The sequence below is a fragment of the Calonectris borealis genome, chromosome 15, assembly GCF_964195595.1.
Source record: "Calonectris borealis chromosome 15, bCalBor7.hap1.2, whole genome shotgun sequence".
NCBI classification, from domain to species: domain Eukaryota; kingdom Metazoa; phylum Chordata; class Aves; order Procellariiformes; family Procellariidae; genus Calonectris; species Calonectris borealis.
In genome coordinates this window covers 17,101,409-17,117,801 of record NC_134326.1, presented here as the reverse complement: position 1 = coordinate 17,117,801, position 16,393 = coordinate 17,101,409, and the positions used below count along the sequence as shown (strand labels likewise).

The following is a 16,393-nucleotide window of genomic DNA, read 5'->3' as shown; positions in this document are numbered from 1 at the left end:
GCCCCACGGATGGTGCCGGCAAGGAACCTGCACAGCCCCACAGAGCATCCCAGTGCCGCCGGGGACGGCTGACAAGCGTCTGTCCCAGCCTGACGCCAAGCCAGCGGTCACCAGTGGAAGCGGCTTCAGATCTTACAGTGCAATTCAGACACCCAGCATGGGATGATTTACCCACAGAGGGGTAAAAGTGCAGAGGGGGAAAAAGAAACAGCACCTTTCCTCACCCCCTGGAAAGCAAATTAAGATCCTGCTGTTCCTGGCAAGACAGAGGAGTTTAAAAAAAAAAATAAAGAAGAAGAAGATACGAATTTCTCACCCATGTGGGATGTTTTACAACAGCAAGCATTCCCGCAGAAGAAGCCGCCACAGTTCAGAGCCACTGAGTGGTTTCACAGCCTGGCCGTGCTGCGGGTCCGCAGCAGAACCTGGATCCCAGTCCAAGGCAGACCTGAACCCAGCACACGGCCCTGCGTGACAGCGATCGCTCCCTCCCACACTGCCGCAAGTCTGGATGTACTGGTGTTTGTAAGGGATGCTGACAGTCTGCCATGAGAAGCAGTACAGGACCGCACTGTGTCACAGTGCTGCTGCACTCCCCGTGGTTCTGTAGCGATCCTGCACTTCTGACCCGCAATAACAGCTCGCGACAGCCCCGATGCTTTGCTCAGCAGAGGTTTCAAATCCCATCAAACTGTGCAGCGGGTGGGTGACATGCACAAAACTAAGAAACTCCAATCCACAGCACTGCCTCTTTTCAACTCTCAGTCAGGCAGGGACCAGATTTGGTTTTTGTCAACAAAAGTGAAAATCAGCTACATACTCCTCCCCTCCCCGGGCAGGCAGGCGGTGCTGCCGTGGGTCTCCTCCCCGCCATGCCAGCATCACCCAGCGCCCCATCGGGTACCCTGCGGAGAGCCTGGTGGGGCTGTCCCATGGCTCGGCCAAACGTAGCCAAACCGGGGACACCCCGGTAAGGGGCTCCAAGGCACCGGGCAGAGAGGTGACACCAAAGCACCAGCAAGCCGATGGGATGGGACATCTGAGTGGACATCTCTCTGGTGGTGACGTTTCTCCATCAACTCTTAGCAAGCATTTTGGGTGCTGCACTTGCACCTTGACCAAACTCCCTCAAGCCACCTAAACTCCCTGAGTTTTTACCCAAATTTAGCACTCCTCAACCTTCTTCCCCAAAATGTAACACACAGTGCAGCCCTGCTCAACCGTACCCACTTTGAGCTCCCACCAGCCACACGCCTGTGACTGCTGAAATCCTCTCCAGCTGCCTAAATTTGCCATATGCCCTGGGGATTTCTCAGGAGGAAACACTATATAAATATCATCGATGATTAGTGCCCCGTTGTTACTATTTCTGATGCGGCCGTTACAAGGGTGACTGGCACGACCTCATTTGTACAACTGTGACTGGCAGCCTGTCACCCCACTGCAGGGTACAATGCAGACTGCATGATTAATATTTCCTCTCTCCGTCTTCCCCAAGGCAAGTGTCTTCTCCATCACCCGCGGACTCCCCTCCCTCTCGCCCACCCCACATAGACCCTGCAGGCAAAATTCAAAAATGTGTCACCCACACCGGGAGGCAGCAGTCGCGACGACACCAGCTGAGCCCTGTGCCGCGGAGGGAGCGGTTTGGTGTGACGGCCAAATGTGCCCGCTGGAGACACCCGGCGTCCCGCCGGTGGCACGGCTCAGCCCGGGCAGAGACGAGAGGGAAGTGCCTTGGTAACGACATCTGGGGATGGCATTTCAGGTGTTCTGCAGTCGGATGCATGGCTGTCAGCCCTATTTTGTAATCCTGAGCCCCTGCGAGCCCTTGCCAGAGGGTGAAGCTCCTGTACCGAGGAGCTGTGATCGGGGTGCGGGGACGGGGCCAGGTGAGATGCTGCGCTACCTGCTCGGTCACCACCACAGCAGTCACAGGCACGGCTCTGCTGCCTCCCACGGAGCCGGACCCCTCTGCCGCTCACCTTCACTGGGGACCTGTCTCCCCGTCCAGCTTTCTCATTCTCCCACTGACGTTCGCACGTGTCTGGGCTCCCAGGGCTTTTACACCCCACTTGCCAGCCAAGGCACCTCCCTTATTCCTGCTCTTGGCTGGGCTGGGACCGTCCCAGGGGCCACGGGGCAGCACGCACCAAAGGATACTAAAACTTTGATTTGTGATTTCAAAGTTCCACAGGTTTATCCTCAGGTCGTCCGCCGACATGTAGGTCTCGTAGTCGCTGTTGACAGAGATGGAGTTGATGTGGTAGGTATGCGCGTTGGCAAACACCCTCCGGGGAGTGGCCTCCACCATCAGGTCCATGGGCCGGAGCACGGGTACCTGCAGGATGGGAAGCAGAGCGTCAGCACCCAGGGACAGGGTCCGGCTGTCCCACTCAACCCACGCCAGCACCCGGCACGGGGGGGACGCCCCCACGGCTACGGCGGGTGCCCACACAGCTCCGACTGGCAGCGCTCCATCCCACCCTCCACGCTCTCACCAAGGAAACCTAACGCCTTTCCAAGTGTATGAACAGAAGGACAAGCAGACACGAAAGCCTTTTACTTTTGGAAGAGGCACCAGTACGGTTAGATTGCAGTGAGGCAGCGAGAGCCCAGTAAACCAGGCTGGGATCTCTGCTGCAGCAAGCATTCTTTCTTTTTTTTTTAAAAAAAACCCCACTTCTGCCTTGTTTTGTCACTGTTAACCAGAATCTGAAATTGCTGGAGCATTTCTAACAGAAATATATTTCTTGAGAGAGCCAGGTCAGCACCAGATTTTTCTTTTAAGTTTTTTGCATTTGCTTCACAGTGAAGTGAGGGAAGTAAGAGATGAGAAGAGACAGGGAAAGGGAACGCACAGGGCAGGGACAGATGGAGGGACTAGAAACAGAGCTACAAGTTTGCCTTTAGATTGATAAGCATAACTCATGTAAACATTGGGGGATGGAGAGATGCAGTAAGAACAGTGTATGCAAGGAGCGGTGTAAGTAATAACTTCAGACATAATGCTCTTAAGGCAACTTAATACACTAGAAAGGTGTCAGTCTGTGCTCCCGTTTGCCAGTAAGCTATTCCCTCAAGCTACTTCATTACTGTATATATTATCTGTATGCTGCCCAAACAGATTTCCCATGGCTGCAGAGGTGGGGACGGGAGTGTGACAGCCAGCTCGAGTGACACTAGAGCACAGGGACTGCCAGCTCAGAGCCTGAGCTTAATGTGACGAGCCTGCCTGCTAATTCAGTCTGACACAGTCAATGATGCATCGTTTGCCGCTGAAGGACTCTGCTCAGCCATCTGGGGACGGAGGCTCGCGTTTTGCTCAGGGATTACAGGAACCGCCTGTCGTTCAGACCGTCGGAAACATGACGGTTGCGCAAAGGGAGAGGGTTCAATGGTTACGCCACGCCTCGCCAGGCACAAAAATAAGTACAGCAAAGGCTTTGGCAGAGGATTTCAGCACAATTCCCTACCCGATTCTTATATGGCAGCTACTCACAACCACAGAGTAAGATAAACTCTTCAGCCAAGGAAATTCTCCACACACTACTTCAGAGCCAAATTCTAAGGAGTTTTTTATGTCTGGAACTTAGTCTGTCACCAGGTAAAACCCCATGAGAAGAACAAACCTGGTCACCCATGAGTATTTTGTTACGGCAGGATTTTTATCTGCTACAGTGGCAAGCATCTGCACTGGAATACGGAAAACAGCAAGTGTCCGTGCCCCTTCTCACCATGTGCTGCGAGCTTTTGCTTAAGGGTATCAACAATAAGTATCTAAATCTGAAAGCACTGACATTTTGAGGCAGGAGCAGCCAGGAACGTGCTGGGAGCACACACCGGGTGGGAATCTCGTCCCACAACAGCAGAAATTTTGCAGCGGAAGGCAAACCCCGTCTCAGGACTGCCAAGAGGAGCAGCTGCCCAGCGCAGGCTGAGCCCCGGCCTGGGTTTAATCTCTTCTCCGCTTAAGTCTGCCCTGAAGCTGGCTGGAAACATGGCCACTGCGGGGGAGGCCGATGCAAGCCCATGCCGACGGCTCGACCCTGGTGCTGGCACTGACGCGCGCCCTCGCCGACACGCGAATCACAGGCAGAGAAGAGCCTTCAGTCTCCCTCTCCCCGCTCATCCCGCTCGCTACCACAGGACTGTTCTTGGCTGCGTCTTTCCTAGTGCACTGCCTGGTCTCCAACAACGCAACTCCCAGCGCCCCAGGGACCCGTGCCAGCGGCTGACAGACACCCGCGTTACATTTCTGCTTAACGTACAATAAAGGAAAAGAAAGGGTGGTCTGAGGGAAGACCCCGCAGACTGCTCCGGGTGCCGCAGCCACGCCGTCCCGAGCCCAGCTGGGCAGGCAGGGAGCGGCTCAGGGTGGCAGCGGACAGCGACGGTGAAGAGAAAGTGCCCAACAAATGGGGCAACGTGACAGCAACTGAAATTTGGTCTTTTTTTTTTTTTTGAAGCACGCAGAGTCCAATTCAGTGTCTGCCTAAACCACCCGGCTCCCACCAGCATTGCCATGGCAATCCTCAACAGCACAGAGACTTCCTCAGTGCATCCCTTCTTCAATTACAGAGCCAACCTGCAGGGCAGGCTCTGGTATTATATATACCCATTATTAAAGGGTAATTCAGTGTAACAAACCGCATCAAGTACACAGAAAGGCTGTCAAATAAAATAAACCACTAATAAATTAAATTACTTTCTGTTTTCAGGAAGGGGGGGGAATGCCAGTCATTTTTCATTTAAAACAAAATATGTCTTAATTTTTCTTTCTGCCTTTAGCAGGCACCCAAAAGAGCCAGTCCCACTCATTCAAAGCGCACATGATACTCGATTCCTCTCTCCTTGTTTGGCGAAGGCTTCACCTTTCCTGAGTTAATGAGGCACTAATCCTCCCTTGAGCTGTAAAATTCATTTTTTTCTGTGGTTGGGGGGTGGAGGGAGCCGGCGGCCCCTGGCCCCTTCCCACCGCCAGTGCTGCGTTTCCTCCTGCCACCTCCAGCCACCGAGCAAAGGATCACGGCACAGGTAACGCGATGTCAGTAATGGTTGCAGCTTCACTACTTTGTCCCCTGTTCCTATCAGGTTTCCCCCTTTCATTGTCTGTCACATTGACTGTCACCAAATGCTCCCTGCTCCCGGGGGAAAAGCTTCGTGTGGCAGAGCTTCTCCTCGTCATTCATGGCGCTGTGATGGATGCGGCCTGAAGAGATGCAAAGATTCAGTGTTTCTCAGGAAAACCTTGTCCTCTGCCCAGAAGTCTATGTGGCATGCAGCATTTTCAAAACGCAAGTCAATATACAGGGGAAAAAGATTGAGGCCTCCAGGATGACACGGTCACATAACCTCTCACAAGCACAAGTCCAACATGTGCCGGGTTTGAGCTGCCCGTCACTGGGGTCAGACCGGTGACAGAAAACCCCCGGCACAGCCCCGCAGAGAGGTGGGACAAGGCGAAAGCACTACTGGGAATCCTTCTCACGGGACACACTGGAGGCCAAAAATCCCTAACGGGTGTGAATTTGACAGGGCTGGCTCATGAAGGGAAAGCCTAGCGCGACAAGCAAAGCAGCGATACCGCCTCTGCCCCAGAAAGCTGCTGCTGTGCCCCGGCATCGCCCTGGTGCGGGTCCTGCACCCGCCCCTGCGCGGTCTCCAGGCCATGGGCAGACAGGGGAGAGGGCGACCACAGACTGGTCAGTGTGGGACCACGCACCCATTTCTGTGTAATGGAGAAGGAGGCTTTGCTCTCCGTTACCTCCATGGAAATCCTCTTAGCACAATGGAGCCGCACTGGACTTACGCTGAGATACAAATCTGACCCAGCGTTGTAGCCATTAAAAAAAGAAAATCAATAAATAATCCATTTAGGTGTCTATCCAGTCCACACCTCGTCAAGCCTTACCAAGCCTCAGCACCAACCGCAGAGCTTTGACTGAGCCATTACCTGCTACATGCAGCGGGACCGGCAGCAGGTCAGCCCGACAGCGCCGTGGCTGTAATGGCAACTGCAAAGCAGCTCCCACCGCGGCCCGCTCGGCGTGTACGGCGGCGCTCGCGTTTAACCACGATGCTGTAAACCAGCAGACGGGGCAGAGCTTTCCTCTCTCCTTTTGCATTTACAGCCGGACAAGCTCTGCCCTTTCTGGTGCGAGCCGAGCAGCGGTGGCAGCACCAGGCCAGCGCAGCCACCCAGGCGTAGCCCTTCTCCCGCCAGCCCACCCGCCCCTGCTCCGCACAATCACTGCCTGGCGCGCAGTTTGCTCCGCAGCCTTGCACAGTCTCGGTGAGCTGGCAGGATTTGGCCAAGTGGGATTAGTCACAGCTGAAGCCCAGATTAACCCTAGCCTTGGGTTTGCAAGAAGGAAAACGTAATCCAGTTCCTGGCAAATCAGAGAGCAGAGCTAGCTGCTCGGGGATAAATCCGGCAAGGTTCTTCACCTGCACCAGCAGCTGAGCTCCTCTGAACGTGCTCCCCGACGTTTATTTCTTACCTACAAAAGGCATATTCTGTAACTGGCCAATGCTGCCTGCAGATTAATATTTTGCAGACAAAATGTGCATCAAACACTATTTTCATGGCAGAATGACAATTTCACACTCTTCAGGATTTTGTCTTATTGGACCTTCCCCATGAAGTGCGGAAGGTACCTTCCTGCGGGAGGATAAACCCACTATCCCATTACCGGTCCATGTAGCTGATAGAGCTTCTGGTTTCATCTCTTTTCCCTAGACATTTCCCTCCCTGCTAAGCATCACACTAACACCGCTGCTTCTGTTGCCTGTTACTGAGCCTTTTTTCATACAACGAAACGCAGGCACAGACTTGCTGCCAGCTGAAGATCCACCTTCACGTGTGCAGGTCCAAAAGGTGCAGGCTGCCCCAAAAGGGTCCGAGTCCCAGCTCAGGGGGCAGGAGCAGGGGGAGGACTATGGACACCAGGTCTGCAGGGAGGACGGTGCAGCCAGCGCTGGAGCATGTCCTGCCTGGCAGATCTGCCAGCCGGAGCCTTCTCGATGACCGCTCCGCCACGGAAGAGGCTGCTGGCACACCGCAGGGCAGCGGTACCGGCACCGGCAGGCGCTCAGCGCACACTCGCAGCTGCAGGAGGAGAAGGTGTGACACCGTACCTGGCTGCGTGCCGAGCATCTGCTGCGCCGTGGGAGTAAGCAAGGGCCGCAGGAGCAGGCGGCAGGTCCTTGCACCGCCTGCCCCACGCTCCCTCCCGGAGCCCCCAGCCCTGCGGTAGGGCAGAAGCGGGGCTATCGTCCTTCTGTCCCCACTTGGATGCCCCAGCAAGAAGCCAACGAGAGCCATTCGTGGGCAGCGGGTCCCAGCCACAACGGGAGCTGAGTCGCAGGAGCGTCTGCTGGGCTCTGCTCCATCAGCACCGAGGAGCCGAGTTCAAAGACTGAAGGTAGTCCATGTGGGCCAACTGTTCGGGCCACCAACACAAATACCCCCCCCAAAAAAAGGGGCCAGTTCACGAAGGGTTTTTAGTGCAAGGCTGAACATTGACTGCAAGTGTCGTTCCACATACAGCCCAAATCATCCCAGTTTTCCCGTTCTTTGTGTATTTTTATAGCACGATAGGATTTTTTTTTTGTTTGTAACTCAGAATTTGTCCTAGTTCAGTTATTACACTCCAGGATTATTTCCACCATCTGTACCTAAATTCTGAAATGAGTTTGCAGAAGCCTCAAAGAACAAACAGACCTTTTCTTATCTGAAGTTAAAAATCCTGAACTCTTCATGCCAATCTCATGAGAATTGCATTCCCTTAAAGACATGAATGTTTTAAAAGATATTTTTTAACTTATTTCTCCTGCTGAAAAAAAGCCAGTGTCAGTAAAATCCCGCCTAGCAGTTTACAATTTTCCTACTTTTCCCAGGATAAGTGTGTAGAAGCACAGCCATGTTACCAAACACAAATTCAAAGCAATCCAAACCCATTTGATAATTCTGCCCAGCACATTGTTTTTACAGTACGTCTAGACACAGATACCAGCAGTGTAATTGCTGTGGAAAAAGAGATGAAAAAAAGTATCTGAAAGGTCAATTCTGGTCATTGGCATTTCAAGGCAAGTTTACAAGTATTAAATGGATGAATAATGAGTTTTCACCAGGAAAAAAAGAATTCAACTCATGACCTGGGAAAAACAAAAAAAATGAGAAAAGCAGCAGCAGAACAGGCTCCTTCGTTTCTTTTCAAGTATCTGCAGAATGAAAGAGGCAGAGGTGCAGGCAATGCACGCTGGCGGGCTGGGTGCTGCCGCTGGCTTGGCCAGGAGGGAGTCCCCGCTCTGCAGACTCGCTGCGGCCGTGCCGCGAGTGCCCCGTCCCCACACCCAGCCAGACCCTCCTGCGCCCCGCAGCCGTGGCGCGAGGTGCTGGCGCTGCCCGTCCCTGGGGGAACCACCATTACCTCCACGGGTGACTTCAGAGCCCGAGCCCTGCAGACTGGCCATGCCTGAGCGGGAGACCGAGCCAAACCCTTCCTTCTTCATACAGGGTGTTGCTTCAAGAGCCACAAAAATCAAGCACCTCCAAGACAGTAACCACACAGGTCCCCAGCACGCCCCAGACCAGTACACCGGCTTCCCAGAAATGGCACTGCATGGTGGTGAGCCCAGCGCGGCCCTGCTCGGGCAGAGGGGCCAGGCTACCAAAGGGCAGCTGAGCATGCAAGTATTACACATTGAGCTGCTTTAGAGCAATGTAAACGACTAATGAAAATGGGAAAATCCTTTTTTTTTTAATTTCTGTGGCAATGGTTTGATGACGATCATTTGAAATTGATTAGTTCTGCCATGTGCATTTTATAGCCAAAAAAAAGCCAAATGTTTCACATTACCTTGTCATTTAAATGATAATGCTTTGGAGAATGTATACAAGGGAAAGACAGACAAATCTCTTTGCCGGGGTAGAAATGCAGCAGCACAGCAGTCCTCCGAAGCATCCCCCATCCCCTTCCCTCTCCCGTCACACAGCCCCGCTCTGGGGCTGCCCGTCGGGTGCATTGGATGCAGCGAGAACACGGCACAGCCTCCCCAGAAACTGTGCCCAGGGGCCAAGAAATATAAATACTTTGGCAAAACGGGAGATATAAAACAGAATTTATGATGGATTTTGCTGGAATAGAGAGAGTATAGTGGTAGCTCTTAATCAGAGGGAGATTTGTGGCAGCTACAAACACCAAGAACCGAGCGCATCAATGCACCTGCTCATCGCACCCACGCCGCGCTTGGCCTGGGAGGGTCATTCCTCACCCAGGAAGGTGTCCAGTCGAGACCACAGAAAACCACCTTCTGTACCACAGCAATTCCTGAGTCCTTAATAACCTGGGTGAGACACGGCCCTGCTGCCCAGAGCAACTGGCCCCTGGGCTCATTAGGTGCACACCAGCCAGTTTGCAGGGTGCTTCCTTACTTACCTACATTTTGAAGTGCTTGGGGCAGAGATCAGCTGTCCGGGGCAGGGAAAGTTGTTCCCAAATGGTATCTGAGCTCCGCTGGGTTTCACCGGGACAGAGGAGGGGAGGCAGCCCCTCCTGAGAGCCCCCGACCAGAGCCCCCGCCAGCCCCGGGGAGCCCCGGCTGCTCTCTCTGCTGCAGATGTAGCTCAGGAGCAGGGGACCTGCTGGAGTAAGACATCCCAGCCTGGCTTGAGAACCCACAGTGGCCTGACACAAGAACATCCTTCAGCAGCAGCCTCCACCCGGCACATCGGGGAGGCAGAAGGCCGTCCCTGTGGCCCTTGGAGCTCAGGTATTACATGTCAAGGCAGCGCTGGCAGCACAGCCTGCTGCTGCTTCTTCTCTTTAAACAATGTAAAGATCAGACCCTCTCTATAGCAAAGGGAGGCCCAGGAGCTGTCTCTCCTGGCTGGTTTCCCCAGTTTTGCTCATCAGAGGCACAGACAGCATCTTGCCGCACCGCACCCGGGTGCCCGGAGCCTCCTCCTGCTGCGGGGGGGGACGGTACCGGTGGGAGGATGCACACCAGTGCTTCACCACAGTCTGACTTGCGCTGTGAGGGATCAAAGCAAACACATTCTCTATTTAAAAAGATTTGAGCCCTGGATATTATTTGTGTTAATTATTTCCTGCACACATCCCACGGCGTAGGTGCGGCTGTACACTGAGCGGCACTCGAGAGGCTGTTAAATGAGGCCGAAGGGCTGTAGCTATTAGACTGGGGGCTATCCAAATAAGCAGAGCTCTTTTAATGACAGCAAAAGCCTTACTTTACAGTCTGAGCAAAGTTAAATATTCCTTTTGCACTATGTGGGTTAGAAATTCCTCAGAGAACAATGCTCATCAAGTACATTTAAACCATTACGAAGAAAGGGTAGGAGATGATTGCAGCAAGGTGGTTTTAAAACCCTTTTTCACTTCTCTGTGGTTGAAAATTAAACTGTGGATGGATGCGGCTTTACTCCAAAGCACGAGCATCACAGGACAATTAAATGTCAAAGATACACCAAGCTGCAGCAAAATGGTTACAGCTATGTAAATATCTGTCTAAGTAAAATCATCGAAACATTAAATCAAACTGGGGCTGGCTGAAGACTCCTCAATCTTCCATCCTCAGGGACGGCAGACGTTGCACAGGCAGATACTAATAACCATAATACTGAGCAATTACATCGTGTTTTACTTCTTCCTGTTGCCGTGAAGCAGGAGCTGTACGTTCCCGCAGGGCTGCTCACCGGAGAGCGGGGAATCGCAGTGCCTCATCTCATAGTGCAAGGGAAGACACTCCAGTAGCAAACTCCTCTAACCATAAAGCATCAAGCTGCTACCAGGAACAAATGGACTGAAAGTAAAACAAAGGCTGAAACTTTCGAGGCAGACAGTGGACTCCAATAAATAGTGTCCAGTTCTCTGATATTTCAGTATGACTTTCTACAGGGGAAAAAAAAAAATCACAATTCCCTCCTTCCCTGACAAACTCCCAGCAACCGCTGCCGCCTCCATCCACCCCAGCAGTGCAGGGGTGCTCCGGGGTGCGCAGGGACGGGCAGGCAGGTGCCCAGTGGGATGGGCTGGCTGCCCCCACCCCAAACATGGCCCCCGTACACTGCGGGGCTGGCCCACGTCCTCGGGAAATCCCCGGCACTGCCCTGCCCAGGGCTGGACCCGGCACCGGCCACACTGGCAGCACCTCTGCGTCCCTGCCCCTCCTCGGGGACACGCCGCTGGGCACCAGCAGTGATGGACAGGCTGGATGGTGTAACTTCAGGTTGAGGGATGAATCAACACCCAGGTTGATTTTTGGCTCCGCTTCAACCCTGTGGTCACCAATTCAAGCACCAGGATGCGATCAAACGCAATCAGCTCACGCCAACAATCAATAGCGAAGATAAGCACGACGATTATTTATTTATTTTCATAACCACATCGCCTGTGCGCCCCGCCGAGGTGTCATTACCCCCATCGCAGGCTCCGATAGATCGACAGCCGCTTCCTGCCGGTGCAGCAGGAGCAGACGGAGGAGCGCAGAGGCAGGTCCGGGATGGGACCCGCCAGCTGGGCACCCCTGCATCCACCCTGCGCCCACCCCCAAGCAAACACACGCAGGCTGCCTGTCCTTCCCACCCCAGTGTCTGTAACACAGGTAAGAGAAGGAGGAGGAGCAGCCAAACGATAGCGTTAAGCCCCCGGGCACACACAGCACTGCAAAGCCAACGTGAGCGTTGCCGCGGGGAGGGCGGCAGAGCCGGCACCACGCGCAGGAGAGGACACGGTGCCACACGGCCAGGGCCACCCGCCGTGCTCCTCGTGGCCTCCCCTCGCCCAGGCAAGGGGGAACCCACCAGCAGGTCTGGGCAGACGCGGCTGCAGCACATGTCGCCCCGCGCTCCCCACGCCTGCCAGCGCGGGTCTGACCGGCTGGTGGCCACCGCAGGCGAGACGGATGTCGTGAGACCTGCAGAGCTGATAGCCAGGTCAACCCAAAAGATAAAAATGCATTTTCAAAAAGTTAAAAAGTTTCATTTCAAAATGTCAAAACTCAGCGTTCCCATAAAGAAATATTTTGCTTAAGAGGTTACACTGATGTTTTGGCAGTTTTAATACAATTTGTGTTGGAAGAGAAATATGCATCACATTTATCCTGGATTCTTGAGTTGCTTCACTTCCCCCAGAAATTCAATGTTCTTAAAGAATACACTAGATATAAAAATAAATCAATATTCAAAAATTGCTCCTTTGAGAACGCTGACCTTGCATTTGCTGTTTTGCATGGTTTTCAGCGGTGTGTTAGGGTGTGCTGGAGGCCCCCGGGCACAGGACCGATGCCGACAGCCGCCCGCAGCAGAGCTCGGCATGGGCTCCGAGACAGCAGACCTAGGTGAAACTGTGACCTGAGTCTCCTCAGTAAGCCCAGGGCTTTTCCAGTGCGTTTAGCCAGAGAAGGAAGCACTAACTGGAGTAACACCCCGTAGCACTGCTGTCTTTTTAAAACCTGCCTCCCAGCCCTGCAGAGGGTTGATAACCCCAGCTCTGACATCCAGATTCCGAGCAAACTCCTCCAACGGGCTGTCTAGGTAACAGCGTATTAGTCTGGAAATGCTGCCTGAAACATGACAGCAGATACATATATACATGAAATAAAATGTTTTCTTGCTCAGTAAAGAAAAATGCCTGCCAGCCACCAGGAGCAAGTCAGTACGGAGATGAGAATTAACTACCTGTCTGGGGTTCTCAATGGCTTCATCTGCAGTGGAACTGGAAGCCATAAAAGTGAGCCAACGGTAATCATAGCAACAATTTTATATATATAAATATGAAAACCCCAAGTACTCAAAATGCAAATTCTGACAGGATGTTAATAAATTACAAGCTAGTCTGGTCTGATTAATGTCATGACAAAATTACTGCATAATTGGCATTTCTAGGCCTATGGGTTAAAGGAGTTATTGTCTGTTTCTGCTCTAATATCAAGCAGAGGGGAGCACAGCTTCTCCCCGTTTGCAGAGGGGCACCCTGCTCACTGCTGGGGGAGGCCAAGGGACCTGCTCCCGCAGAGGGTGCTGGGCTGGAGCCCACATACTTGGGGTCTCCAGTGCTGCCTGTACCACTGCCGGAGCTCCCTGGGGCACAGGGTGAACTCTGATTGAATTAACAGGGCACGCATCGCCTCGGGCCAGAGTTGGCTCTTTATATGCAAATTAAAGATCATAAACAGCTATCCCAGGGCAGCACTGGGGGAAGAGCAAATTTGCCGGCACTGCTGGCCAGGTGCAGTCAGCTCCCAGGGCGGCAAAGCAATGCCCTGCAGACGGGCGCTGCCGTGCCCGTACGCCTCCCCTTGCCAGGCTGCTTTAATGGGGTCTGTGCATCCATCCCCCTTGCAGTAAATGGAAAACGTAGCCTTAGGTGTTTACATTTGATTCAGGAGGCCGGTTTTAATCTTCTTAGGCTGGGAGGAAAACTCATTTAGAGAAAGTACTCATGCTCCCGACGCAGAAGTTGCAATCGCGAATGCACTAAGAAGAAAGAGCTCGTTAACTGCCTCCTCACCAGGACGGGCATGCAGGGCGGTGCAGCAGCAACACCGTGGCACTGGTACCCGACATGAGACGAAACGCGGCGCTTCGTGGCACACCTGCCCAGAGTCAGCGCAGCCTGGGCACCACTCCGGCAGCAGCTCCCTCCTCCGCTCCCGTGCCCACACACCAGTCAAAGCACCGGCCTCCAAGACAACGAGCACCCCCCCTGCCCTCCGACATCGACCTGCCGCATCACGAGGGCATTACTGGTAACGTGGCACGCAGATGACACCGGCAGTGATTTTCATCCAAGAGAAAGGCTCCTTGGTAGCCTTGGTCTTCCCACACTCACCCGTAGCATGGTGATCATGGAGGGGTCTCGGAGACGGCCATCCTCATCCTTGAGATTGTATCCCTCCGGTCTCTTGTCCCGCTCGCTGACCTTCCATAGCTTCACAGTCTTATCTGGGGGCAGGAGAGAGGAGAGCGTTACGGCTGGCTGTTCCCCCAGCCGCCCACTGATGGACACGCTAAGGCCACGCTGGTTGGTTTAACAGTGCAAAGTCTGCTGCGTCCCCACCCGCACCTTGCTGAAAGTGGTTACAGGAGATGTACCTGTCACCACAGCACTTTATCCCCAGAGCCCTGGTTTTCCTGTTCCTGCTGGACAACTGCCAGTGTGTTTATTCCAGATGTAAGGAGATGGTTGAACAACAAAACAGAACTATTGGATTAATGGAGAAATAACAGAAGTGATTTCCCAGGGCTCAGGGCCTCAGAGGTCATGCCCTGAATGTTGGCGTTCGATATATCGAGTGATGGGGCCGAGTTACCCCCAGAGGAGGTGACGAGGTGCTGGCACCAGGACACGGCAGCTTGGGCAGCGCAGGGAGACTGAACCCGACGTCCCAGCCATGGGCCAGTGCCACACACGGCTGCTCTGCTCCCCCCTACTGCCAACGTGCGCATGGTGCACGCTCGTGCGCACACGTGGACACACACACCCCTTCCCCCAGGCGTGCACACCCACTGGAAAGCCAGCCGAGAGCAGACTCCCATACAAGATTTTTTCCTCCTACATTTCCTAGCTTATATGGCAGTTATTCAGGGGCCACTGGTTACTTTTTGAGAGTAATTTCCGAATTAATTTAGCTTCTAGTAACTGGAAATGTGTTAAATACCAATGATGCAGCAGCTCTCCTAATTCTGTCCCCACTAGCTGCTCTACTTCTCCTCCTCTTTGACCCTCGCACTGCGAACACCCCCGGCCATGCCCGCTGACCCCCAGCGCCAAGGCGCTGCCTTCCACGCCCCAGCCCCACGCCGGCCCCGCCAGCCCCTTAGGGAACACAAGGAGGGACGGGGACGCCCAAAGGTGGCTCCAGCTGGGTGTCACCCTGCAGGTGTTGGGGTGCTGGGCAGGTAGCTGCAGCAGTGCCCATGCTGGCAGCAAGCGCTGGAAGCTCTGCACGGCTGTAAAGCTCATCAGGCACAGGGTGCCAGAAGGTAAATTATTTTGCTTCCAGTGGAGTTCATGCAGAAATCCAGCGTGCAATGACTGGAGCAGAGCAATGGGCCAGCTGGCTGGTACAACAGCACTGCGAAGGAGCAAAGCACGTGTGGAGGTAAGCTGTCCCTGAAAGCTCCCCGAAGGAGGTGAAATGGTGCCTGTAACTCACTCAAAAGTCATCCTGACCTTCCCCACCCAGAAACTGCACAGAGCCTGGTATTTACCACGTGCTGAAGGCAGCTCCGAACGCCCCCCCCCACAGCTCCCCGTCCCCTCCTGGCATCCCACCCGCTCTGTGCCACAAAGCCCCCAGGGGAAGGAGCCCCAGGAACACGTGGTTTTATTCTGAATAATGGTGTTTTCTTTCCTCTCTCCTGGCAGAGACTCTATCAGTAGTTTATCATCACTTCCACCGGGTTTCATACACAACCGTATCATCCATCTTCATTTTCTCCTTTACATGGCAATTCCAATAGAGTGCCATTAATTTTGTTTTATTAACCCGCTTTACTTCAGGGGGTTTCTATATATAATGTTAGCTTAACAGTAAGAACAAAAAGAAACAGCATAACACGGGAGTATTTCTAAAAGAATCATTTTGATAACCTGCTAGCATATGAAACACCATCCCAAATGGAAAGATAATATCCCTGTTAATCAAAAAACTATTTAAAAACTCAATTAACAGAACATTATGCTCTATAATTAATCTTCATTGCATTTCAATGATTCTACCCCCAAATGAGTTTAATAAGTCTTTGAATTTTATTACAATGATCAATAGAGTCAATTCTATAATACAAAGTAAGTTGGTTATGGAAGATAATTAGACCCCTCCTTTTCCCCTGAAGTAATTAAGTCACATCCATCTTAAGGTTCCATTCATCCCAAGTAATATTCCTGGATCCTCCTGATATTTATCTGAACATAACATGGAACTGCTGAGCTGAACACAGCTGCAAATTGAAACAAATCAGCTGCAGTTCTTCTTTAAAAAAAAAAAGTTAAAAAAAAAAGAAAAGAAAACAGTAAAGGGAAAAAAAAAAAAGCATTCCCAAGATCAAAAAAAATAAAAAAAAAGAAGTTGTCAGCAAGGGGAAAAAGACTCCCTCCCTTGTAGAGAATGGATGCTACGAAATAAGGACAAAACCTCGTGCATGGGAACCAAGCTCTGCCAGAGAGTTCTAGCCAGGTTCCTGCTCCCTGTGACACCCGTGTTACCCTGAAGGGAGTCGACATTTTTTTAACATATATTTTTCCCGAAGAAACCCTTCAGAGAAGGCCCCGTCTGGCTGTCGGGGGCCAGGAATCTGAAGCAGTGGGACGGCAGCGCTGGTGCTTGCCCAACCGGCCCAGGCTGCCCGCGGCCGCGGCCACGT

The 16,393-nt window shown here is 52.9% G+C and overlaps 1 protein-coding gene across 4 annotated transcripts in view; it reads right to left on the bottom strand.

Moving 5' to 3' along the window:
• PPP2R2B (protein phosphatase 2 regulatory subunit Bbeta) overlaps positions 1-16,393 on the bottom strand; it is a 115,838-nt gene that overhangs the window by 12,171 nt on the left and 87,274 nt on the right. For all 4 annotated transcript variants that reach the window (XM_075164437.1, XM_075164434.1, XM_075164435.1 and 1 more), the window contains 2 exons: positions 13,857-13,969; positions 2,164-2,341 (listed from right to left, as the gene is read on the bottom strand). In XM_075164437.1, the coding sequence (XP_075020538.1) occupies positions 2,164-2,341; positions 13,857-13,969 (291 nt within the window). The remainder of the gene's footprint in view (positions 1-2,163; positions 2,342-13,856; positions 13,970-16,393) is intronic.